This window comes from Gadus chalcogrammus, chromosome 7 (assembly GCF_026213295.1).
Source record: "Gadus chalcogrammus isolate NIFS_2021 chromosome 7, NIFS_Gcha_1.0, whole genome shotgun sequence".
NCBI classification, from domain to species: Eukaryota; Metazoa; Chordata; class Actinopteri; order Gadiformes; family Gadidae; genus Gadus; species Gadus chalcogrammus.
Window position 1 is genome coordinate 11267291 of NC_079418.1, and position 26253 is coordinate 11293543.

General features: G+C 45.1%; 1 protein-coding gene across 3 annotated transcripts in view; it reads right to left on the minus strand.

Annotated features, from left to right (window-relative positions):
- Positions 1 to 552: 552 nt before the first annotated feature.
- LOC130385222 (rho GTPase-activating protein 26-like) overlaps positions 553 to 26253 on the minus strand; it is a 76362-nt gene continuing 50661 nt past the window's right edge. The window contains exons 11-24 of one of the 3 annotated variants that reach the window (XM_056593627.1): positions 25197 to 25275; positions 24934 to 24970; positions 24771 to 24836; positions 24385 to 24459; positions 23483 to 23567; positions 22021 to 22079; positions 18083 to 18188; positions 12362 to 12521; positions 11680 to 11824; positions 10196 to 10400; positions 5247 to 5282; positions 4786 to 4830; positions 2220 to 2311; positions 553 to 2021 (exon numbers count right to left, since the gene is read on the minus strand). In XM_056593627.1, the coding sequence (XP_056449602.1) occupies positions 1933 to 2021; positions 2220 to 2311; positions 4786 to 4830; positions 5247 to 5282; positions 10196 to 10400; positions 11680 to 11824; positions 12362 to 12521; positions 18083 to 18188; positions 22021 to 22079; positions 23483 to 23567; positions 24385 to 24459; positions 24771 to 24836; positions 24934 to 24970; positions 25197 to 25275 (1279 nt within the window). In that variant the 3' untranslated portion in view covers positions 553 to 1932. Of the gene's footprint in view, positions 2022 to 2219; positions 2312 to 4785; positions 4906 to 5246; positions 5283 to 10195; positions 10401 to 11679; positions 11825 to 12361; positions 12522 to 18082; positions 18189 to 22020; positions 22080 to 23482; positions 23568 to 24384; positions 24460 to 24770; positions 24837 to 24933; positions 24971 to 25196; positions 25276 to 26253 lie in introns of all 3 variants that reach the window. The other 2 variants (XM_056593626.1, XM_056593628.1) reach the window with 2 other exon arrangements.

Here is a 26253-nt window from a genome sequence, read left to right on the forward strand (position 1 = left end):
AAAACAACAACAAATAAAAGGTATATATGAAATGTCTATTTGTTTAAAAAGAAAGAATAGTTGTATCACTTTCGTAATTGACCTCTTCTGGAGTCATTGTCAATATTTCACTTATTTGAATAAATGTTAAATAAAAACAAAAAAGTGTAAAAAACAACAGTGTATTGTTTTGCCGAAAGTGTCAACAGGTTCTGAGTTGGACATGGCCCAGTGTTTGGTAATGAGAAGTTTGACATTCACCTGTTGGTCGTTCAACACTCCCACTCCCTACTCAATGACACAAGCCATTCTATGTAAACACACAGGTGCTGCAATACCACAGGGTGACTGAACTACCGTAATACGGCGAACGTCGAGGCTGTGCTTTCAAAGTGCTTTGCAATTACTCACAGACACACAACAGACCCGTGTGCGCGGTCTTCAGGGACGATTTACCACCCTGGGCAATTACTGTGCGTGCTTTGGCCTTAAACACCAGCCAGTTGAACACTTTATTTTTTTACCGCTACTTAGTTAACATATGCAACTATATATTATAAAATTTGTCCCATTCCTTCGTGTTTAGTGCAGCAGGATCTTTCACTGAGACTCAGACAACTGCTCTTAACTACAAACAAACAACTATAATTGTATATTCAATATCATTCTATAAACGACTAATAAGGTAACTGTATGAAAGAGGCTTTAGTACCAGAGGGAATATTCCACTTCAGCATGCATCTCTCTCGTAGCTACAACTACACTTCTAATAAATTCTGTGAACATGAATCATTAAGAAACAGGGGACCATATGGAGAAGTTGAATTTTATTTTATTGTTTTTCATTGTCATCTTAACATAGATTTAAGGTTGAGGAAACAACTGACATGCTAAGGTATTAAGTTAGTAGGCTCAAAAAAATTCCAAATATAAATTTCTTTAAAAAAAAGCACCCTACCAAAACTGTATTTACAATTTCAATAATAACCCCCTCCCAGAGAAAAGTTAAGAAATAAAGAAAATATAAAATTTAAAATAGCATTGAGTCCAGGATTGTGCATTTGAAAAACTCATAAATAACATGTAGGAACAAAGTAGTCTAGTTTCACATTTAAAATGGTGTCTTCTCTCATATAAAATTACGACCAATAACCAATGCACGGAGAAGTTATTTCAGTAATGAGAGGAAATAATGTTTTTTTTTTTTTCATGGGAGCCTCAAAGCAGGTCAGCTCCAACCAACAATAAATTACTTTGGGTTGAGCCAGGGTTCTCAGTTCCTCTAGCAGGGCAAGTGCTTAAAACACACACACACACACACACACACACACACACACACACACGCACACGCACACGCACACGCACACGCACACGCACAGACACAGACACAGACACACACACACACACTAGAAACTATCAGCCAAAGTTAAAAGAAAAACACTCCTTCTCATGCCGAGTGAAAATTGTTGGAAAACAACAAAAGTTTGAAGAATCCAGATTTCTAAGCATTCTGTGTTCCTTATTGTTTTTGAATTGTTCAGTCATTTGGAGTTCGACCTAATCGCTCGCTTTAATACATCAAGGGAAATACTTCCTACTGAGAATGCAGAGATATGTTAAAAGGTGGCAGTGCATTTTATAAAGGTAAGGTGTGTGTGTGTGTGTGGGCTGGTCTCATCTCGTTTTCTTCCAGTGCAACTTCAAGTGGTCTGCTGTCCCCTCTTTGTGGTCTCCTCTAGCTTGCAAGGATTTGCTCTCCTCCCATTTATCCATCTGTCTGTCTGTCTGAACAGCTGTTGGATAGACCTGGTCCTCCAGGCGTTTCTAGTTCATGTATCTTTTGCAGTCAAATCACTCTTCTTTCAGTTGGGTATTGATACGTCCGGGAACAAGCCAAGACCCCAGTCCAGCGCCACCCCCAAACCCAAGACCCCAGTCCAGTGGGAACCTGGGTCATACAAACTCCAAATAGTTCTCTGGTATCAGACCCGCCCTGCCATCCAGGGTGCCCTCTAGCCAGCCAGGCTCCCGGGATGGACGCACTGTGGAGAGAGAGAGAGAGAGAGAGAGCATTGCGGTAAACTGGGATAACGCTGCAATCCATGAACTCTCTCAGCCTGCACTGTGATGACCAGACTCAAAAACACAGCCTGGGAGACACTTGTTCAGGGTCAGGTACCCGTTCCTGGGGCTGTGTTAGGCCACTTCTGTAAAAACCCCGCCCTCTCCCCCTGACTCACCGTTCTCAAAGATGGTCCCCGCGATGAAGGACAGCTCTGAGTTGTGTTCAGCCTTACAGGCGTACAGCGCACGAGCCCTCCTGCCAGCCACACTAGAGAGAGAGAGAGAGAGAGAGAGAGAGAGAGAGAGAGAGAGAGAGAGAGAGAGAGAGAGAGAGAGAGAGAGAGAGAGAGAGAGAGAGAGAGAGAGAGAGAGAGACAAAATGGTTTCCCTTGTGATGCGTGTGCCAACTGCGCGCACAAAGCATCTTACACTATGTAGCCACGGTAGTAGTGTAGTAAACTACTACATAATAACAAGTAATAACTAATGACAGTGATAAGACACACGGCAACACTACAGGAACATATCTTATTGGTTTTTGGTTTTATATTTACATTTACATTTAGGGCATTTAGCAGACGCTTTTATCCAAAGCGACTTACAATAAGTACATTTGTCATAAGAAGTGCATCAATATATCGCTGTCGGTACAGAAAGGATGTTCATAGAACCAAGTGCAAGTACCACAATCGCTAGTCAATCAATTCCCCGTGTTACAGCCATGATAGCAGCTACTGCAGTTGCTACACAGTCGTTCTACAATACAATACAATACAATACAATACAATACAATACAGTGTACAATGGTGGCCAGAAGGGGCCACCGGGATGTATATATACATATTAATAATAAATAATAATAATACATTTAATTTAGAGGCGCCTTTCAAGACACCCAAGGTCACCTTACAGAGCATATCGTCATCATTCAAAACTATTTAAAACAGACTAGGAATAAAAGGAAAACAGAGGTTAAACATGAAGAATAATAATAATTAATAACACTCAAAGACGCCTAAAGTGAAGGGGGGACCTCACTAACCACCACCAATATGTAGCACCCACTTGGGTGATGCACGGCAGCCAATCGGTGCCAGAACGCTCACTACACACCAGCTTGAGGTGGAGAGTTAGGGATGAGGTGGATATTGTCATTCCAAATTAAAAAGGGGCTAAAAACCATGGCCTGGCTTTCGTCAGAAACACTTTACAAAGCTTTACAGCGTCACACATCACACACACATCACGTCGTAGACAGTATCAGGGGCAGGAATAGAGTCAGAGTGGAGTCACTTCAGTCCCTGCACCATCCCACCGTAGTACAGCAGTCTCACTCATGTGTGCTGGACATGTAGTGATGAGCCAAACTCCTCCTCTGTGGACTCTGTGTGTGTGTGTGTGTGTGTGTGTGTGTGTGTGTGTGTGTGTGTGTGTGTGTGTGTGTGTGTGTGTGTGTGTTCTGTGCGGGGGTACAGGTGTGTGTATGTTTGTGTGTGTGCAAAGGTGCAGGTGTGAGTGTGTGTGTGTGTTTGTGCTGGGTGCATTTTTTGTGTGTGTGTGTGTGTGTGTGTGTGTGTGTGTGTGTGTGTGTGTGTGTGTGTGTGTGTGTGTGTGTGTGTGTGTGTGTGTGTGTGGGTGTGTGTGTGGGTGTGTGGGTGTGTCGGGGCTCCGAACCGGTTCAAGGAACGAAAACGAAAACCGAAAACGAACAGAATTTTACGAGAAACGGAAACGGAAACGAAAACCAAATGGTCTTCAACTGTTCCGGAACAGAAACGTTATTCTAAAATCCCCAAAACCGGTTAATAACGGGTTTTTTTCTTTCTCTATATAGCCTATAAAATTTCACAAAAGCATAGCCTATTTCATGAAAAAAAAAATATATATTTCCGGTTGACGCGTTCACTTCGCCGCCCGCTAAGCTCAGTTGTCACAAATTCCCACCACAACCCTGGCGAGAGGCCGTATGCCATTTCAGGTGCAATCTTAAATAGGCCTTACTCGCACAGTGAAATTGATTTGGAAATTATGTTTGTAATGTAGGCCTGTGAAGATGATATGCCTGCCCAGGCCTTATGTCGTTTCAAAGTCGGGACTTTAAATGTTTGCACAATGAAATGTAGTATTAAATTGGAAGTTGTTGGAGAGACTTGGGTATTTGTCAGCAACATAGAATATACAACATATTCGCTTATGGCGGGGTTAGAAATGATTGAGCGAGCCTCTATATCTGAAGATCTCCATGGAATATGGATACAACTTACAACCAGGTGAGGAGTTTCTAGCCCACTTATCCAGAAATGATTTTGATACAAAATTATATTGATCATAGAATATAGGCTACAGTCAGCAGCAGTCTGCCTGGTATGTGAGATGGAGATCGCGAATATTTTTGGATGCTGCCTGCGATTTATGATTTTTTTGCATTTAGACTACTGTGTAAATTAAGGGCAAATACCAATAACTAAGGTCTATTGTAAGGTATCGACCACAAGAATAGACTAGGCCCAATAACACTGCCGGAACGTTAAGAACGAACGTTATTTTATGTTCCGAACCGGTTCAGGAACGATATGTTGGTGGCAGAACGCAAGAACGAAAACGTTAAATATACCGGTTCCGTTCGGTGCGGAACGATTGAAAAATAATTTCGTTTTCAAGCCCTGGTGTGTGTCCCCTTATGGGCTCATGTTCCCATGTGTGGCGGCCCGTGTGACCGTGAGGCGGGCCCACGCCCCCTACCTGGCGGGGATGGAGTCGCTGGAGGCGGGCGAGGTGGGCTGGGGGCTGGATGGGGCGGAGAACATCGGCCATGAGGGGGAGCGAGGGGAGGGTGGGCTGGGACACGCCGCGCTGACCGAGCTGTGCAAGCAAGACACGCATACACACAAGCGCACGCACGCACGCACGCACGCACACGCACACGCATACACACACACACACACACACACACACACACACACACACACACACACACAACGTATGCACAAAACAAGTATGCACGCAAGCATGTGCAGGTGCACACATATATGCATGAACAAGCAAGCATGCACATATACCCACACACACACACACACACACACCCGCGCGCAAACACAGGCACACACAAACAAACAAATGTTGAGTAAGATTGCCGTGGTTCATAAAGTCACGTGGTTGATGAAGAGGCAGGCCATGAGCTTGTGTATGAAGGGTGATTGTACCTGCTAGTGATGCTGCCTGTGCTCTTTGGGTTCAACCTGCAACACAAGGACACGAACAGGGGATTAAAGGGCTGATGCTTTTTAGACCTTTCCCTTTGCTTTACACCGTTATGCGCCGTATGCATGTTTTACGACCGCTAAGCTAGAAAAATATAATTCAGCTAGTTTGCGATGTTTACAACTTCTCGGGTGTGAATTTGCCGACACACGAGCAAAGCGTTCGACCAATCGCAACAGAGTGGGCGTTCAACCAATCACAGCAGAGTGGGCTACTCTGGAGGAGGGCCTTAAAGTGACATGATACAAAACAGAACGTTTTTGAAAGACTCTGAAATTGGTTTTGCAGAAATGAGCAGTGCGAGATATAATAAGCGGTATTTCTAACATGCAGGCATGTAACCCTATTCATTTAGTACCTCCAAATGCAATTATTAACCCTAAAAAAGCATAATATGGGATCTTTAAACTCAATATTCAGTGAGAGAAAAATTCACTTGGGCCTAGGTCATCTACCAACAAGGCAGGAGACCTCCTCTTCTCCCTCTTTGAACAGATGCTATACCACACAGCCTAAGGATCATTCACTTCATTGTATTTGGTTCTGGTATTTTTTGTTGAATGCTTCCAATTAAGTTTTTGTTACTCTGAGAAGACGGTGACAATATAAGCAAAGAGACGGCGCGTTCAATTAATGTTCTATCATGCTCTGTGCTTAAAATTACCCATTTAACTGAGACTTGTTGATGTGTAGCAGGGGGAAGACAGAGTTGTATTCACAATAACAGCGGACATACTGTATGTGTGCATTCCATTTATGTGTACATATAGATAGCCCTGTTTTTTTGTATTAGTTATAAAAGCTAAACACACACAAACCTAACGACCTAACCAATCACCAGCAACGGTTTAAACCGTTTTCCATTCCGTCTTTCTTCTACCCTGCCTGTTTTGAATGCATAAAGTGAAGCGCTGCAACAACCACAGCGTTCTCAGCTTCGTTCGTCATCTGCAAGAACCCCCCGGGGGGTTGTAAAAGATGAATGATATTAGCCTGACTAAGGGATTACACACACACACAAAACACAGGAAAGTTTTCATTTCTAGGAATGGCACCAGCACAAGACATGTCAGTCAAAATGATTTTTCGGAATAAACCCGCTGACGCAATAACAGTAATCCCTTGTCACGACAAGTTGTCCGCATTTTTCGTCTGTGCGTAGCGTGCAACATATGTGTTTCTGTAAGAAGGTGCAGTTGAACCACCTCAGGCAGACCAGAAATACTCCCCAAGCCAGACTCCACCCGGAGCGAGAGGGGTGAGTGAGACAGAGAGTGAGAGTGAATTAGAGACAGAGAGAGATAGAGTGAGAGTGAATGAGAGAAACACAAGTTACTGTGAGTTACCCCCAAACAGGAAGGGGCGACACGATTCCATACAAAGTCAACGTAGAGACGCAAATCGGGCGAATCTTTCGCTAGAGAAAACCCGCGACATGATTTGATTTGCAGCGGAACACTTTTACCCGGCACGGGCGTGTGCGTTCACGTGGATTTCCAGCGCAACACGTGGATTTCCTTTCGCTCGATTTGAAATATTTCAACTTTGCCGCGACATTCGCGTGATGAAAGTCAATGAGCATGTAACAGCGTGGCCACTGAGTGACATGTATAACGTAACAGCCAATCAGCGTTAAACCGGCCAACCATTCCCTGCAGTGCAGTCCGGGGTGAAACGTAGCATGAAGGAGAAAGTGATTGTTGCCGTTTTCGACTCCCGGAGCTTTTCGACTCCCGCAAGAAATGCGGCTTTCTTTTGTGATTGTTGCGGCCAAAAATCCTTGATTATACCGCACGTTTTCTTAAAAAATGCGCTGAAATATGCGGCATATTCATGCAATTGTATGCGATAAAATTGCGGGAACTTGCACAAATTGTGGGAACTTGCGGAAAAATGCGGGAACTTGCAGAAAATGCAGCTTTTCAATGACGTTCAAATCGCGTAATTACGTCACTTCATAACGTTCCTTTGGCAACAGGGGGAAATGGCTGCTCTTGTGTGAAGTAAACGCAACATTTTTCTGCCAAGATATCTGTGACTTTTTGCAACGAAAATGCGGAGATTATTAAATCATGCAAGCCCCACATATTTTGAGCGGAAATTGGCAATTTATGCGTTGAAAGTGCGGCATATTTGAAAAAATGCTGCCCCCGCATGAATATGCAGACTTCGGCTGATTATGTGTTGAATTATGCTATTGCATAATCTCGTTTCTCTGGAGGGACTGGTATATAATATAATACAATTGTATATATAATATCACGGCCAAAAGCTCTGTGCACCTCCGGATGGCCGTAGCGCGGGGAGCTCTTGTAGGGATTGGGCTTCGCGGGGTTTGTTTACTAGAGTTGGCTCGTCGCGAACGAATCAGTTCGAATGAATGAATCTTTAAAGGCAAGCCCACACCGGACTGAAAATCAGTGTCGGTGACATGAGTCTATATGGTGTGGTCGCTCAAATCGGCCACGTCGGCGTTCATTTCAGCCGATTCAACATGTGTAATCGGCCATTTGAGTCGGTCATTCTTTTACCATTCTGATTGGTGGAGGGCTAGCAGCTTGACTAGCGAATCAGTGAAGCCCGGAAGTGAGAATGGTAGAGAGCTGACAAGGCCAGCATCTCCGTATTGACATCATCCATCGTTTTAGATTTTTCCGTTCAGCGAGTAATCACAACTACAGTACCTACAACCTCACTCTGTGCTGACAACAGTGACTGGTGATGACAGCGTGCTCTGTGTTTTGGTCTAGAGAAGACCTGCTACTTCTGGTTTTCGTGTTTTTTGGCCCACAATACAGATTAGCGGCGTCTGTCGTTTTGGAGACATGACATCTCGCGCAAGCACGGAACGTACGGCGTCGGCTGTAATCCCGTAGGTGTGTACCGCCCATGTCGGTGTTCGAGTCGGCCAGATTAAATAGCCCGACTTCATTTACCGACACGAATCGGGCAGTTGGTCCGGTGTGTGGTTGCCTTAAGACGAACGAACCAAACTGGTTCCTCTCGTTTGTTCATCTCGTTTGTTCTCAGACTCGACTCCTCCCAGACCCACTAACTCGCTGACAGTTTGTTCACTCGCTGTGTGAGTGGTGAGGAGGGACCTACTGAGAGACGTCACGACTCACGAGGGCCAGCCAATCGTATGCTGTTCTAGGACTGAGTCTAGGACGCTCTCGTTGAATTTTAGCCAATGAGATACAGAAATCAACCGGTTTCTTTGGGAAAAAACAAATGGGCTTAGTGAGCGAGCTATCTATTATTCCCATTGGCCATCTGTTGCATGGACGCATTTAAAGGATACATTTTACTCGAAATTCGTCCCAGCCTTTAAACCACATTTTTCACAACCTACCAGCTCTTGTTGTAAAGACTAGTCACCGCACCATTCGTTTCAATGGGAATCGGGACGGTCTATACTTTCATAAAGTGTACATATTTGTCATTTGAAATTCGTCCCAGCCTTTATACCACAGATACTCTAGGGTCTATAGCATATAAAGGCGTCTGATTACAGTTTAATTCATTTTTCACAATTTACCAGCTCTCGTTTTGAAAACTAGTCACCGCGCCATGCGTTTCAATGGGAATCGCAACGGTCTATGAGTGTGCATATTTGTAATTAGAAATTCGTACAGGCTTGTTCGCGACCCACCCATCACTAGTGCCCACTAACCAAGGAAGAACGGTAAAGAGAGAGAGAGAGAGAGAGAGAGAGAGAGAGAGAGAGAGAGAGAGAGAGAGAGAGAGAGAGAGAGAGAGAGAGAGAGAGAGCTACATAGTCTGATGAAAAAACTGCTTCAATTATAGTAACGCGCCGTATTATTTGGAAGTAACGTTAATGGCGTTATAAAGATGAGAAGAGTAATCAATTAGATTACTCATTAGTGAAAAAAGTTACGCCGTTATTTATAACACCATTGTTCCCATCAGTAGTCCGCATATATTATCGAATTGCATTGCGTATCCGACATCCCGACGGAGAACTTCGAAGGGTCTCCATGGTTACTGAGTCGGATTTTGGGTCACGAGTAACATACTGAGCGCTTGACACCTGTATGTGCGCATTGATCAACCCTCCCCCAAAAAACATCTTCAGATCTGTGTTCCGTAAATTTCATATTCAACCCACACTGAGTGAGTCAATAAATCTCCCTCAAGATCACTTGGCCTAGTTTTTGGCTTATTAAGTACATTTGGTATGAATGATAATGTGTCATTCTATTTGATAATATTTAACTATATAATAATATATAAAAATATAATAGTGATATGTATAGCCTAGGCATATGTGATTATTTTGAAATCCTACGCTCTTTGTCCTCCATGAACTGATCTCCCCTTCCGTCCTTACTGCTGATTGGTCCTATCGTTTATATCATTGGTTCTCAAAGTGCGGCCCGCGGGCCAATGGCGGCCCGCGAAATCATTCCTGGCGGCCCGCAATGACATACAATTATGTAAGTTATAAAAAAAATAAAAAAAATAAAAAAATATTTTTATTATTATATCAATATTAATTTAAACAAATATAAATAAATATAAAGAGAAAAGTCGACTCTCTATAGCTTTCAATTAAATCCTTTTACATTTGTTAGTTTTAATCCGACTGTACATAACTTAGAAAGGCTGAACCTCAGTTTTTGTGATTTAGATCTCACTTGACCTCACACCCGGAGGTCCACGGTGCAATGTTTTTTTTGACCACTGGGATGCTGACGGCGTTTCCCGCCAATTATTTTTTTCCTTTGGCGGCCCTCAAATTTTGGGTTCCTAAATTGGCCCTCAGTTGTCAAAACTTTGAGAACCCCTGGTTTAAACAGTTTTGGAGAGAGCTCTGGACGGCTCGGGGCCAGGCGTCTCAGCAGAGTGTGCACGGGGAGCTCTGACTCACAGGGAGTTGGGCCTGCTGTGGCGCGCTGGGTCCGCCTCTCCGTCGTTGCTGGTCAGGCTGTGTCTGGAGGTCAGGCCCTGGCTGCTGCCGCCGCTGCTGCCCCCGCTGCTGCTGTTACAGGCGGAGGACAGGGGCGCCCGCTGCTGCTGGAGGTCCGAGCCCACGCTGTTCCCCACACTGTTCCCCACGCTGTTCCGATGCTCGCCTGCAGCCAGAGGTAGGTTGGACGTGTGCTATAGTCAGTGATGGGGACCAGGGGGTTTAACGTTCCTGTACTCAGTGATGGGGACCAGTGGGTTTAACGTTCCCGTACTCAGTGATGGGGACCAGGGGGTTTAACGTTCCTGTACTCAGTGATGGGGACCAGGGGGTTTAACGTTCCCGTACTCAGTGATGGGGACCAGGGGGTTTAACGTTCCCGTACTCAGTGATGGGGACCAGGGGGTTTAACGTTCCCGTACTCAGTGATGGGGACCAGGGGGTTTAACGTTCCCGTACTCAGTCATGGGGACCAGGGGGTTTAACGTTCCCGTACTCAGTCATGGGGACCAGGGGGTTTAACGTTCCCATACTCAGTGATGGGGACCAGGGGGTTTAACGTTCCTGTACTCAGTGATGGGGACCTGGGGGGGAGCCGGCCGCTGATGCTAGCCTCTGTTTTTCTTTGAGTCTACACAGTAGGGAATGGTGTGTAAAGATAGATGTTTTTATGTGTTTTAAACTTATAAACAAATATATATATATATATATGTTCCATAACAGATCTATACAATTTAAGAGATCACTTTGGGCTCTTGTAAGGTCGGATGGCATTTGCTATTATTTAGGATTTTTTCCTTTCTAATAGATTCATTGATTAATCAGCCCAAGTCTCCGGTAACGAATTTTGGTGTAGCTTATTGAACATACAAATAGTAAAACGCCACAGTGCTTTCCGTGTTACAATTAAAATTACGCTTTTATCCAAAGCGACTTACATCGGTTAATACACACGTGGACACACCGACGGCAGAGTCAACCATGCAAGGCGACAGCCAGCTCGTCAGGAGCAGTTAGGGTAAGTGTCTTGCTCAGGGACACATCAACACTAGGAGGAGCGAGGGATCGGACTAGCAACCTTTCGGTTACAAGACCTGAGCTAAGCCGACCCACCGTATTTCATATATAACAAGCTTACTGCTTATTAAGACATGTTTCTCAAATTTGCCTGTGGTCGTAACCATGGGAATAACATGCATAATTTCTGGAACATTCAAATGTAGCATGGAACCCATAAAAATGAAAATTCCATAGCATGAAATTCCATTTACACTTTCAAAACACTTAAATTGTGAAATCAAATCTGTGTGTCTGCGTTGTTTGAGAGTTTTTGAGTCAGCAAGTGCGAATATGTGTGTGTTTGTGTTTTTGTGTTTGAGCGTTTACCTACATGAATGTGTGTGTGTGTTTGAGTGTTTAACTATGCATGCGTGGATGCGTCTCACCTTTCACCGAGTGTGTGGGTGTGTGGAAGAGCGTGAGGGGCCGCTCGCTGCAGGACGGGGCCTTGTTCTCCGCGCTCCTCCGGCGGGACAGTTGGAGCTGGGGGTTGATCAACCCACACACACCAGCCGGGACCTCTCGGAATATCTACACACACACAAACACCGGAGAGGCTCACGTAAAGCAGAAGGTGTGTGTGCATGCATTTGTGTTTGTGTGTGTTATGTGAGGGGGTGCAGGTGTTTGTAGGTTTGTGTGTGTGCAAAGGTACAGGTGTGTGTGTGTGGGCAGGTGTGTGTGTAGGTGAATGTGTGTGTGTGTGTGTGTGTGTGTAGATGTGTGCGCGTGTGTGTGTAGATGTGTGTGCGCGTGTGTGTAGATGTGTGTGCAGGTGCGCGTGTGTGCAGGCGTGTGCAGGTGTGCGTGTGTGCAGGTGTGCAGGTGTGTGCAGGTGTGCAGGTGTGTGCAGGTGTGCGTGTGTGCAGGTGTGCGTGTGTGCAGGTGTGTGCGCGTGTGCAGGTGTGTGCGCGTGTGCAGGTGTGTGCGCGTGTGCAGGTGTGTGCGCGTGTAGGTGTGTGTGGTTGTAGGTTTTTTTGTTTGTTTGTTTGTTTGTTTGTTTGTTTGTTTGTTTGTTTGTGTTTGTGTTTGTGTGTGTGTGTGTGTGTGTGTGTGTGTGTGGCCTACCTTCTCATGGTTCTCTATCAGGATCTCCACCACAATGTTTTGGAACTTGATGTCCATGATGGCCGCCACCGTCTCTTCCTGTGGGCGGAGCAACGTAGGGCCGAAGACCACGCCCAGATTGGCTACGGTCATCAGATTCTGCTGATGGTTATTGGCCACGCTAGGAAGGAGAGACACAATACGTAAAGACCACATGTCTATCACCCGTAGATTGCTGTACACAGTATATATATATATATATATATATATATATATATATATATATATATATATATATATATATACACACACACACACACACACACACACACACACACACACACACACACACACACACACACACACACACACACACACACACACACACACACACATACATATATATAATTTTCAGTCAGGTATTTATATTTGGCCTCTTCATTGTCCACTGGATTACTAATCCATAATGATGCCTCTACAAATCAAATTTTTTTGTATCCTCATAATGATTATTATAAGGCTGATATTCTTCACGTTGTTCATTACTTGATAACCTAATTAGACCTGATCTTCAATTTCAGTGTTTGGAATAAAGTGGTGGGTATTCCAACCCGTGCAGTATGTGTCTGGAGGCAGGTCTGAGCCCGACCCCCACCTCTGCTCTAGCGGAGGACAGGTTGTTGTTGTAAACCCATCCCTCTCCCTGTCCCACGTGTCATCAGATACTTACTGAGCATGTTCACTGAACCAGTGGTGAGCAGAAGTAGCTTTAGACTGAGCCTCTCCCCCCCCCCCCCTCCCTCCCCCTGGGTCCATGAGCGGAGTAAATACATAAGTGGTCAAAATAGCCCCGCGGCGCGGCGTCATGCATCTGCTTTTTAACAAGTAGGCCACGGCCTTTCATACAAGTGCTCCGCTAAAGCAATCTCCAGAAATAACACCCATGGCTCTGTGAGTGTTATAAAGGGGTTGGAGGAGGGGATATATTGGGCTCGGAACGCAGACGAAACTAGATGGGAGCAGCGTTGATGATATCATAGAGGGCAGGAATTCAGGACGAGCCTCCCTTCAGCTCGGTCCACAAGCAGACGTTAGCCCCGTCTGGCTATTTCGGTCGTTAGCCATCTTTGTCCGGGGCCTGAGTACCAATTACGTTTGCATGCATTCAGGGTTTTAACATTCAACAATCGTACATTATTTCGATAGAAAAATGCAACAAACAAAGAAAAAATAGCACACATACAGTCGCAGTAACACACTGCCGTATGGCAAGGTCACTTCTCTGGCTCCTCTGCTGGACTGGAGGTAGCTAGTGGTTATCTCCTCCAAGTCGGATTTATTACCCATCTGTATTTAGTAATAATAGCCCCAGCATTGGATAAATACATACAGATATACATATATTAGGGCTGGTTAATGCGTTAATATGCGTTAACGCAATTCTTGTTTTGCCACGCACGAATAATACACATTGACGCACCCTATTTTTTTTATTTTACTTTGATTTTGAAAGGTTTTGCCCACAGAATTTCTACATTCCTAATCAGAAATCATTCGTTCCACTTACTTTACATTAAATTACGCTTAAATTACAATTGTACTAATTACCTGCCTGTTTACAATTCCAAAATCTGTTTTGTTCCATAAGTTGAGTGACACTGAGTCAGTCAATAAAACTCACTCAAGATCTCTTGGCCTAGTTTTTACTTATTAAGTACATTTGGTGTGAATGATAATGTGTCATTCCATTTGATAACTTCATTAACTTCAATTGGAGTGGATTTAGAATAGAACTTTATAAAGGCGATTAATCGCGAGTTAACTCACCCTACTATGCGATTAAAACTATTAATCGTTGCCCAGCCCATATATATATATATATATTTGTGTGTGTGGGTATATACATATGTGTATTGTGGCAACCCCGCGCCAACTGGGGGGGTCGAACCGCGCCAGCACCTGGAACAGTGCCCTCTCCGCGGACAGGGAGTTTGAGGGAGGTACGTGCCGTTCAGCGTGGCGGCGCGGGAGCACGCATCAAGCGCACCCGGACAATCACGGGCATTGGGATCACCTGGGGGAGGGAGACGGCAGAGGCCTCTTATAGGACCGGACACGCGCACCAGACGGGGCAGACAGCCGAGTTGGAGAGACGCGGTAGGGGGAGAACGCACCAACCCGTACCAACGCCAATGCGCTTCCCCCCCAGGACTGAGTGGGAGAAGACGAGAGCGATAGAGACGATCCCGTGGCCCCTGAATTCCAGGGGCCACTTACACAGAGAGCGTCTGCAGAGTATAAAATACCAGGCTCACTGCTTAGTCTTTGTGTTGACATCTAGAAAGAAGCAGAGCGCTGCACTATTCCACTGTGGCAGTGCAGCTGTAGAATGTCTCCACTCTGACTTACAGTGATTGATTTTTAATTGAGCTTATTGTCTTCCCAACTCATGACCCGAGACACAAAGAGAGGCGCTATGCAACACCAAAGCAGCGAGCGACACGCTGGCTGTCATATTGACTGAGTCTCAGTATGTGTGTGCGTGTCTGTATGCGTCCAATTCAAACAGGTCCGACCGGCTGAGCCCACCATTAGTCTCCACCCATAACGGCTAATTCAAGGAGTATCATGTGTCTAAGTGGTCATTACCACTCAATAGAAACTGTGTCTCCGTTGTTAAACTCCACACGTCAACTACACACAGCCTACTTATTGTTTAGATTGTCAAAGGGACACGGTTGGATATGCACAAATATGCATGTGTAAATATGCATCACATAAGGGTTGAACCAACATCAGTGCACAAGTCTAAGCAAGAAAACCAACTTACTTCCAATCCATAAAAGCATAAAGAATAATCTAAGAAGAGAATAGTGACAGACCAGATTCATAGAAACCTTGAATCCCCCCCCCCCCACACACACACACACAAACACACGCCGCACACGCATGCGCACCCACGCAACATCGACAGCTGTTGATGTCACTCTGATGGAAGACAACGTTGAAAGGGATTTGACCTCGTTTACGTTTTAATGTGTGTTTGCTCGTGTGTGTGCATCTAAAACGGCCATACAGGGCACAGAGTATAGAGAGATTACACAGAGCACTAATACCTCTGGAGGATTGAGGACAAGCAGAATGAGGCGACAGAGTATTCCAGTAGTGTATTATAGAGAAAGCAAATCTTGTCTTCCTAGAATCCCAATAGAGAGGAGAACGCAGTATGTCGATTATGAAGAGGGAGCTAGCTAAGGCCTAAAAAAAAAAAATTGGTTCCTGTTGGTTGTCAGTTGAGGTCATGGGTAGGTAGGGAATTTTTTTTATTTTTTCCAGCAGCAGCGAATGATAGGTATGACTTTTTTCTTTATTTTTTTCTTTTCTTTATTTTTTTTCTTTTTTACAGCAGCTCATAAAATTATTTGGGTTGCACATAAATTGACAGGGTCGGTCGGAAATCGAAACCGAACAAAAATGTATTTTAGGCCTAAGGGGAATTTTGAGGGTAGGCTTAGAAGTATTAGCTCAGTAGCTGCAGAAGCTGCAGAACCTTGCTCGTGCCCTGAGTTCATTAGGGCCATCTCCTTAGCTCCGTCTCCATAGCTGGGGAAAACAGGATTTGTAACTGAGGCAAGTCTAGGTTACTATCGCTACATACAGATACGTTGAGCCTACATATCCAGTTTAGAACAATGTTCAGTTGCATATCTCTCGTTGAGCGCTTGGGTAATTTGGTAAACAGCTTCAACACACTTTGCTTGATAGCAATTTCTGACAAGCAAGAGCAATTGCATCCCTGTGTATCTTACTTCTGCAACAAAAATAAATAACATTCTAGTTCTATTCTGAAATGCAACCACATGACCCAAAAGTATATCATCATCTTCGCTTCTAATAGTAAGTCAGTATATATAGTAAGTTTAAAGAAGTAAGCTTGCGAAGAAGTTATAATGTAGCTTAAGTAATAGTACCTTGCTAGCTAAGAATAAGACCCTGTCAACTGTACGCATCTAGCTTTGGAAACGCTGTAGTAAATGTTCCAGGCCTATATGTGGCGCTGTTTCTGCTACAGAAAAAAGAATAAGTACAATCAATCAATGTACAGTAAGTAATAGTGAAAAAAAAAAAAAAAAATCAAACAAAAACAAATTAGACGGAAGTCTTACGTTGCCCACCTGGTGGGGGGGGCGATGAAGTTTTTCTCATTTTCACCCTGGGACCTGGTTTCAAAAGAATACGTTTGCAGGCACCAAAACCTCGGTGTCCTTCTGACCGGTCGGCCCAAATGTGCAAGAATTCTGCGTTTTTACACAAAAATTGTGGCCAAGTGGACAGGGCCTGAGTTTGAATGTAAATCCAGTTAGCTAGTTTACATGGTGGCACTACAACTCACTCAGTGACAGCGATCACAACCCCATCAAGTTATTAATCATATATTAGTAATATTTCAATGCTGTTTGTTTTTTAACTAATGCCATTGATGCTCTGTCGTAACCGAGCCAAATTCAGACCAATAAGTGGAACCCAAGGCCAATGACTGTTGAGGCATTATTAAAACCAATTCAACAATTTTTGATTCAATGGCAGAAAAGGTTAAACATATTGACGTATCAAGGCAGCCCGAATTTGAACAACGCACGGTGACGCTGGAAAGGAGCATGGTGGCCCAGCGCCCCTTTGGTCTGCGAGAACGTCTGGAGGTCATACCTGGTGCAAAACTCCCTAGCTCAGTTGCAAAGGATTTGTAACAGAGGTACTATATTATGGAGGTAGTAACTTTAGTACACCTCATTACTCATGATTACTTATTACCACAGTCTTAGTTTCTCTCATTATTACTTATTTATTATATTTTATTATTACTTATTATCGTGATCTATGCTGCTACTAATGTTCACTTATTTTTTTACGCATTTTTGTACTTTTTTAATTACTGTATCGTGTATTGCTGTTGCTACGTGACTGTTGAGGAACCAAGCCTAAGAGTTTGACTCTTGTGTACATAAGATGTCATAAAAGTAATTCTGTAATTCAGATTCGGATTGGGTTCTGAATAATGTAAAAGCTGCCTGTGTGGGTGTGCGATGCCGCCCCGACCGCTTTGGTCGTTGAGTTATTGGGTAGTTACACTTTCTACACATATTGCAGGATGACTACAGCGGATACGAATTGCAAATGGCAATCAGTGTGTGTCTTACTTCTGTAACTGAAAAGAGGATATAATTGCCAAAGAAAACTATCATGTAGATAAAGGAAGAGATCCTTAGGGATTGGACAACAGTGATAGAAGTGGCTAGCATGCTGTGAGCTGGTCCTGAGGGGGGGGTGTTATGATCTCATTTAGTGAAATGCTAAGCTCAGCCAGCGCAGAGAAAAATAAACATAACGTCATCAGAGAAATGTGTCAGCTGTAATGGATGTTGATTTTTTATATTATTTCTGTTGCGTAATGCTGCCATGATCCCCAGTGCGGTACACTCAGCACTGGGATGTGCGTGCAGGTTATATGCAGTAGAGGTCCTAGTTTAAGAACACAGGTTTATTTTAAAGCCTTTAAAAAGCTCAACAATGGTGAGGTTTTCTTCAATGCATGACGTGAACATTTTGTCTTCCTCATTTACTCTGAACTACTATTGGTTTTACACAGAAACAAAAGTGTGTGTGAGTTAAGTGTGTGCATGTGTGTTTGCATGCGCGTGTGTCAGTGTGTGTCAGTAGGGGGTGTGCCCCTCATCCACCTACTTGGCCAAATGTTTGGTGAGCAGCTCAAGCATCTGTCTGTTCTTCTCTGGCAGCCGGTGGACGATCTGGTGGATCTCAGTCACCCTGGCCTCTGGGTTGTCCAGCTCTGGAGAGGGGGAAGTAAAGCGGACCAAGGTGAGTAGATCATCAGAGATCAAACCTGATGGGTCAAGAACCAGCCAGGGGCATCCCAACAATACTGTGTGTTCACCTGTCTCAAATAGTGTCAGACAGACACTCTTAGACACACACACACACACACACACACACACACACACACACACACACACACACACACACACACACACACACACACACACACACACACACACACACACACACACACACACACACCAGGCCAAAGGCGGCTGTGAGTAGCGAACCAAGTGGCATAGAATCAAACCTCAATGGATCTCATAGACAAAGAGAAAAGTCGCCTTACAAACTTGACACCACCATGCATCCACGGTCAGCTGTTCCAGTCTCCCACGCACACTTCACAACATTTACGATCCCGTCTTCTATAGGCGTGTCTCTTGTTTGGTGCATGCATACAAATCACACTATGAATTATCATCTCGACAGGAAATGAGCATCACACATACGCACACAAACACGCACACGTGCCCACATAACAAAGGCACATGTTCTCAAACATGCACGCACAAACACGCACGCACACACAGGTGTAAATCCACAGCCCTCTGTATTTCATCAGCACGCTCAGTTGCTATGACGACGTGTGAAATGTTGGCGACATGTTGAAGGCATTAACAGTAATGGTTACCTCAACTGCCACTTCTAGAGCGGCTGGTTTATAGCCACCATAGTTCTGGTTCAGCCTGTAGCACATACACTACAAGTCCACACAAGGCATTTTGGGTAGTAGATTGTAAGGCCTTGGCAACATGCCGCAGCATTAAATAAATAAATATGTCATTATCTTCGATTAAAGTAGATCCATTTTCTCAGTGTTCTTTCTTAAGAACTTAAGTAAAATTGAATATGAAACCAAAATGAAAACAACGCATGTGGTGGCTTTCATTTACACATGTTAACACTCGCCTGTTGCAAACTTCCACATCGGCTCAAAGCGAGTCATATCAAATGATAGGGTGTGCACGATAAATTACGCAGGATCTCCTAAAAGGTAAAAGAACAACAAGCCAAGAGAGGAAGAGAGAGAGAGAGCGAGAGAGGGAGAGAGGCAGAGAGACAAACAGAGAGAGAGACAGAGAGACAGAGACACAGAGAGAGGAGACACACAGAGAGAGACAGCGAGAGAGGGACAGAAAGAGAGAAACAGAGAGAGCACAAGAGAAAAAGAGAGAGATAGAAAGAGAGAGAGGCAGAGAGAAAGAGAGAGAGAAATAGAGGCAGAGAGAAAGAGCAAGAGAGAGAGAGATAGACAAAGACAGTGGTAAAACTATCAGCGGTAAAGTGAAAAGTTATCAGATCAAAATGTGATCCGTCAAGAATCAGCCAGGGTAATTCAGAATATATTTTTTATTTTAGTTTTTAACAGTAACCCTGTGTGTGTGTGTGTGTGTGTGTGTGTGTGTGTGTGTGTGTGTGTGTGTGTGTGTGTGTGTGTGTGTGTGTGCGAGTGTGTGTGTGTCTGGCAGGTTGGGGCCGGGGAGCTCACATTAACGAGGGGGGGGGGGGGGGGGGGGGGGGGGGGGGGGGGGGGGGGGGGGGGGGGGGGGGGGGGGGGGGGGGGGGGGGGGGGGGGGGGGGGGGGGGGATGGAAACGTGGATAGAGAGGGGAGGGTTAGGCTGAGTAGGTTCATCTCAGGACAGGCTCGTCAGAATCTTAGATTAAATACAGATTCACACACGCAAACACACTCAGGTTGACACACATACACACGCACGCACGCACTCACTCACTCACTCATACGCGCACACACACACACACACACACACACACACACACACACACACACACACACACACACACACACACACACACACACACACACACACACACACACACACACACACACACACACACACACACACACAGCTGTGAAGTCATTTCCTGCCGCCGTTGCTACAGCCAAACAGCCATTTCCTGCCGTCTGCCCTCATAGCAGCTCAGCCCGCTTCATGAAGCCTTAGCGACCCGGGAATGCAGCCAGACGCCATAGAACGCTTCGCTGATGACAGCAGAGTGAGCCATAAACGAAAGGCCACAAATAGACGCCCAACTGCGTTCAGGTCAAACCGGGGCAAACCAGATCAGAGGGAGTGAGACAGACCTCATCACAGTCAAATGACAGCAGGTAGCCATTGTTCTACAGACGTGGGACAATGGGTGGCTCGGACACGGATCTCCATTTTTTTTTACGCGTTTGAAAGCGTATCCCAATGCACACAGCATGCATTCGTCGCCGTGTTTACTTTGTTTCACTGTTGGAATTGGCACACTCCTGCGATGAAGCAACAACAGGTACATTCAGGATCCTCTCCCCCTTGTGAGCGCGCTGGTCTGCCTGTGCGCCCCTTCTCTTAGGCCCCGCCAGGGAAAACAAATACTGTTCAACAGTTCAACTAAAACGCTAGATCCATCTGGGTTTAGTCATGTGTTGTGGGGTCCAAATTGAGGAGCCATTAAAATAAGAGCCGTTAAGTCATTCAATTACCTTTTACGAAGTGCGAACCAAACATTGATTGCGTTTGTCTGACAAAATGGTCGACGCGGCCATCTTGTGATTGCCTTCTATTGCTCCCACTTCCTTCTAAATGCCCTCTTTCACATCTCAACATCTCGACACCACGGAGCACGGTGTGCGGCGACGCTATTCTGCCGATTTATGCTCGCTGGCCAGGTTCTGCACATGACGACACTATTGACCGAAGTGGTGTGAAATGCACATAACCAGAGCTACTAGGGCCTAAAGAAAAAAAAAGTTTGGTTCCTGTGCGTTGTCAGTTGAGGTCATGGGTAGGTAAGGAATTTATTTTATTGATTTTTTTGATTTTTTCCAGCGGCAGCGATTGATAGGTAGGCTGTTTTCATTTAAAAGCGAGAAAATTCGCTCATCCTTGTATAGAATGAAGAGGTGCTGTACCAAAACGGTCGGAAACCGGAACCAAACAAAATATTTCGTTAGGCCTAGGTAGCAAAATCTGATAGGTAGGTAGCATAAATTGGCAGAACGCCAGCACAGCGGGAGCCAGCAGCCTGATCAATGCACCCACATGAGCATGTAGCCCCCCCAGAGGGGTGCTCGGTGGGTGTCATGGCAACACACTAGCAGGTGACCCCTCAGACATCACAAGGCCTAGCACAGGATCACAGCGTCTACCGCTGTGTATGACTGCTCGGAGCCGGCCCCCGTGGCGCCCTGAACATCCTCCTCCTTCTCATTAGAGCGACCGACGCACACCTCATTTTCATACGTCTGGCCATAGCGACGTCACGGATTTAGTGCATACACAGGATACCGGGTACCTTCCCCACATTAAACAGGGTTTATTTTTCATTTGACAGTTGGGAGATTCTGCCGACGCGTTTATCCAAAACGATCCTAATGTTTCCATTTAAAAGCTGATGACTGATTGTTTTTTAGTTCTAAAAAATGTTTTACAAAACATAAAGACAGAAACCCTAAGAAAATAATCATCCAAATTCATTCCTACGGGTTACTGACCTAAACATCCTTCTACTATGGCCTCAAAACGATTGACCGGCAAAAGCCTTAAAAATCTTGTTGGCGTCGGAACTGCATCCTGAATTGTGCTAAACGGTTTGATGTAACTATCCTCTGCATTGAACATGGTTTCAACTAGGGCCGGGCTTACCAAGAGGATGCATCAACAGCTGGTCGGGGCTCTAGGACTGATACGTGCCATGGAAAACACGCACATGCACATGCATACTCACAACAAACACACACACACACACACACACACACACACATAGAAACACTCACTGGCAGCCTTGATGAAGTTTCTCTGGTACTGGTATGTCGTAAGTGGAGCAGGGAGCATTCTGGAGAAACAAAGAAGAGAAAAGGGAGATTTTATTAAATAAATAATACAAACCGTTGGAGCTTGTGTAAAAAGGGCAAAAAGATCTACCCCCCGGGGAGACTTAAAAACTATACGTTGGTGAACTGGTCCCTATCTCCCTTTGTTCAAATACTTCCCCTAACTCATTCGGAGGAGTTTACCCAGCTGGAGACCACTTTACAACGCCTCACAAAACTAATGGACCCAGAAGACACTGTGTGTGTGTGTGTGTGTGTGTGTGTGTGTGTGTGTGTGTGTGTGTGTGTGTGTGTGTGTGTGTGTGTGTGTGTGTGTGTGTGTGTGTGTGCGCGAGAGTCTTTCAGTTATGTAGTCTAGAATCATTTAAGTGGAACAGTGTCTATTCACTTTTTTCTATCTATCTATCTATCTATCTATCTATCTATCTATCTATCTATCTATCTATCTATCTATCTATCTATCTATCTATCTATCTATCTATCTATCTATCTATCTATCTATCTATCTATCTATCTATCTATCTATCTATCTATCTATCAATCTATCAATCTATCTATCTATCTATCTTTCCTTCTTTCTTTCGAGAGGCAGACAGAGAGAGACCCTCCATGGTCTCCACTATGTGACAAGGCTCTCTCTTAGAGAGCTCTTAGAGGGCTCTTAGGAGAGCGGCTTCTCGTACTCACTTATGAGCATCACCAACTTCAGGGTGGATGACAGAATGTAATATACGAAAAGGGGAACACACACAGTGCGGTGCGTGTCGCCAAACGATGGTGGGACAAACGGAGGCCAGGGCTGGGTTTCCATGGCGATACGGGCGAGCGGCCGGCTTGCCCTTGAGCGTGTGGCATAGGGGGACGTGATTTCACAATACATCGATGACGGACGGACAGACGGCACGCAACAGACGCACGTCCTGCCCCCTCCTAATGGCTTTAAGGATAACACCCTGCAGAGGTGTTTCTCTCACTCTGTCCACATCACTCTTCTTCTTGCTCTTTTGTTATACATCCATCCCTCAATCAACGCAGATTTCCCATTCATCTTTTGTTTTGACCATCCATCGGTATACTCCTATACATTTTAAACCTACCATATATCCATCGATCAATATTTTTGATCGATCCAACCATATTTATTTATATCCATCAATGCTATCTAGCCTATCCCTCCATATACCACCATATTTACCATACATCCCTCTATATTTTCTATCTATACGTCCATATTTCCAATCTATCACTCTATACTTCCAATCAATCCCTCTATACTGCCCATCCATCCCTGCTCTATACGTCTCATCCATCCCTCTATATGTCCCATCCATCCCTCTATATGTCCCATCCATCCCTCATGTTGAAACCGAGCAGCAGCAGTGTCTGGGCGCGTTCCACCACACACCTGAAATAGTACTTGATGGCACTGGTAATGGTCTTGATCTCCCACTCTTGGCCGTCCAGCTCCACATCAGCACAGGTCTTGGGGTCTGCAGTGAGGCGCACACGGGGGGGGGTGAGCAGGCGGTCAGACAGTGAACAGGCAGTAAGTAGGTCAGTTGGATTGATGGGGCCCCTTTCCCGGGCAACAGGTCCCCGAGTGCTTCAGGATGACATTAACAACGGTGAAACAGAAAACATACTTTGGCTATTGTTTTATTGTTTTATTTCACACTGTGAAATAAAACAAGCATTGCAACAGGCAATGCAAGACGGGGGAGCAGTGGGGGGGGGGTCATATGCCATCGGTTGTTCATGACACGCAGTGGTGTGGTTTCTCCGATATGAATCTCTGTCATTATGCGGTCATGTTTGGCCAGAAAGAAACGCAAACCAACCAACACCGATATCCTTTTGAGGGGTATTTTATTGTAGAAATGTACTTCACTTACTTACTTATTGTGTGATTATGACAGAAGGAATTTGGTAACATTCCTTCGATTACATATCCCTTCTCTGTCTCCACTTGCTTATCATTCCCACTACATGGCCATCCGTCTGTTGACTTTAATCCTTCCTCTGAGAGCTATTTCGGGATTAAGTTCCGCTCCAGCTGGGACCACTGAAATGCCAACCTGAATACGCGCGGATACACATGTAAACGGTTGTCACCTAATGTGTGAGCGCAGACGCGTACACGAGTGCGTTCATGCTTGTGGTTGGACTGTGTGTGTGTGTGTGTGTGTGTGTGTGTGTGTGTGTGTGTGTGTGTGTGTGTGTGTGTGTGTGTGTGTGTGTGTGTGTGTGTGTGTGTGTGTGTGTGTGTGTGTGTGTGTGTGTGTGTGTGCATTATTGAGTCATGCTTACCCATAGCAAGGCCCAGTAGTTTCTGTACTCTGGAGTTGACTCCAACAATTCTGTACAATCCCTGCTCGTCTATACCTGTAGCGAGAGCAGGTGGGGGAGGAGGACAGAGGAGCAGGAGAGGAGAGGAGGGAAGGAGAGGAGGGAAGAAGAGGAGGAGAGGAGATGAGAAGAGGTGAGCAGGAGAATAGAGGAGGAGGAGGAGGAGGAGGAGGAGGAGGAGAGACGGGAAAAACATCAACAATAGAAACCAAGAAATTAGTTACAGGCCTTTATTGATTATCTGTGTAACAGTTCTAGTCATCCTTTCTGTCCGTCTGCGAGGGTCTGTCTGCCTATTGCACACATTAAACAGGTAAGAACACGTCGGTATGGCAACAAGGCTGTACCTCTGGTTTCCAATGCATAGATGAATTTCTTGACCACGTTGAAGCCTATCACGTCCAGCTGGGCCACTGAGAACCAATCACAGAGAGACAGAGTCCATCAGTCCAAACAGAGATTCTACAGGACTCGGACTGAACTCAACCCACAGTAATGAAGTTAGCTCACCGCCTTCTGATTGGTGGTCTCTGTTCAGGTTGTACACCTGCGGTTGCAAGAAAAAAAAGAACAATATGCATTGAACACGTGTTTGACTTTATTGTTTCAATCGGTGCTCCTGGTTAACACTGTATCCTACGAGCCTACGAGTGCACGACGGCTGGCTGCACACCAAGTAGACCAGCCGGAGCAGTGGACATGCTATAAGGGGGCAGAAACCCATTACATAAAGAGTTGACCTTTGAACGTCCTTGGTAACCGTGGTAACCTACCGGCTCTCTGCCATCCATGGCCTCCATCCACAGCCGGCGGTCCTCCTCTGAGAGGGCCTGCATGGTGATCACCCCAGGCCTGTACACACACACACACACACACACACGCAGTCACACACACACCCACAAGTAGTCAAAGGCACACACGGAAAGACAAACAGACGAATACACACACACACACACACACACACACACACACACACACACACACACACACACACACACACACACACACACACACACACACACACACACACACACACACACACACACACACACACACACACACACAGAAAGATAAAACCAATTCCAGTTAATGTCCACATACATGGAAATGCAAATACGTTGCATTCACAAGTAGGAAGTATTTCTCCACAGGGGTCTCTTGAGGAGAATGACATCAGAAACAGACCCTGCGATTTGTTCTGCTGACGCCAGCACGCACACACACACACACACGCACACAGAGAGATATACACTCACATTCACACACACACACACACACACACACACACACACACACACACACACACACACACACACACACACACACACACACACACACACACACACACACACACACACACACACACACACACACACACACACACACACGATAAGATGAGATAAACCTTAATTAATCCCAGGAGGTATTTCAGGTGTCAAAACAGCAACAGCAATGTGTATGAAACACAGGAGTGGTACAGTTGAAAGTCTCGTGGAGGAGTAAAGAACCAAGATATTAGGAATTAATATAACAACAACAAAAAATAAAGATAAAGTAAAACACTGAGCAGCTGGCTCTATAAATCAGAACTGAATATCAGAAAGGGATTCGGTGGATTCGGTCAGTCAATTGTCATATGTCATTCAGTGCAGTACAGTCTGTCAAATGTACACACAAATATTAAGTATATAAATGTAAGGTCTCGTCAATCACTGCCTATCAATAGATATAAATGCACATCTAGAATTATGAATGATTATTCGAAGGAATGAATGAATATGAGTCCATGCGCAAGTGCATTCAGTCACTTCTGAGACATGGCACACAGAT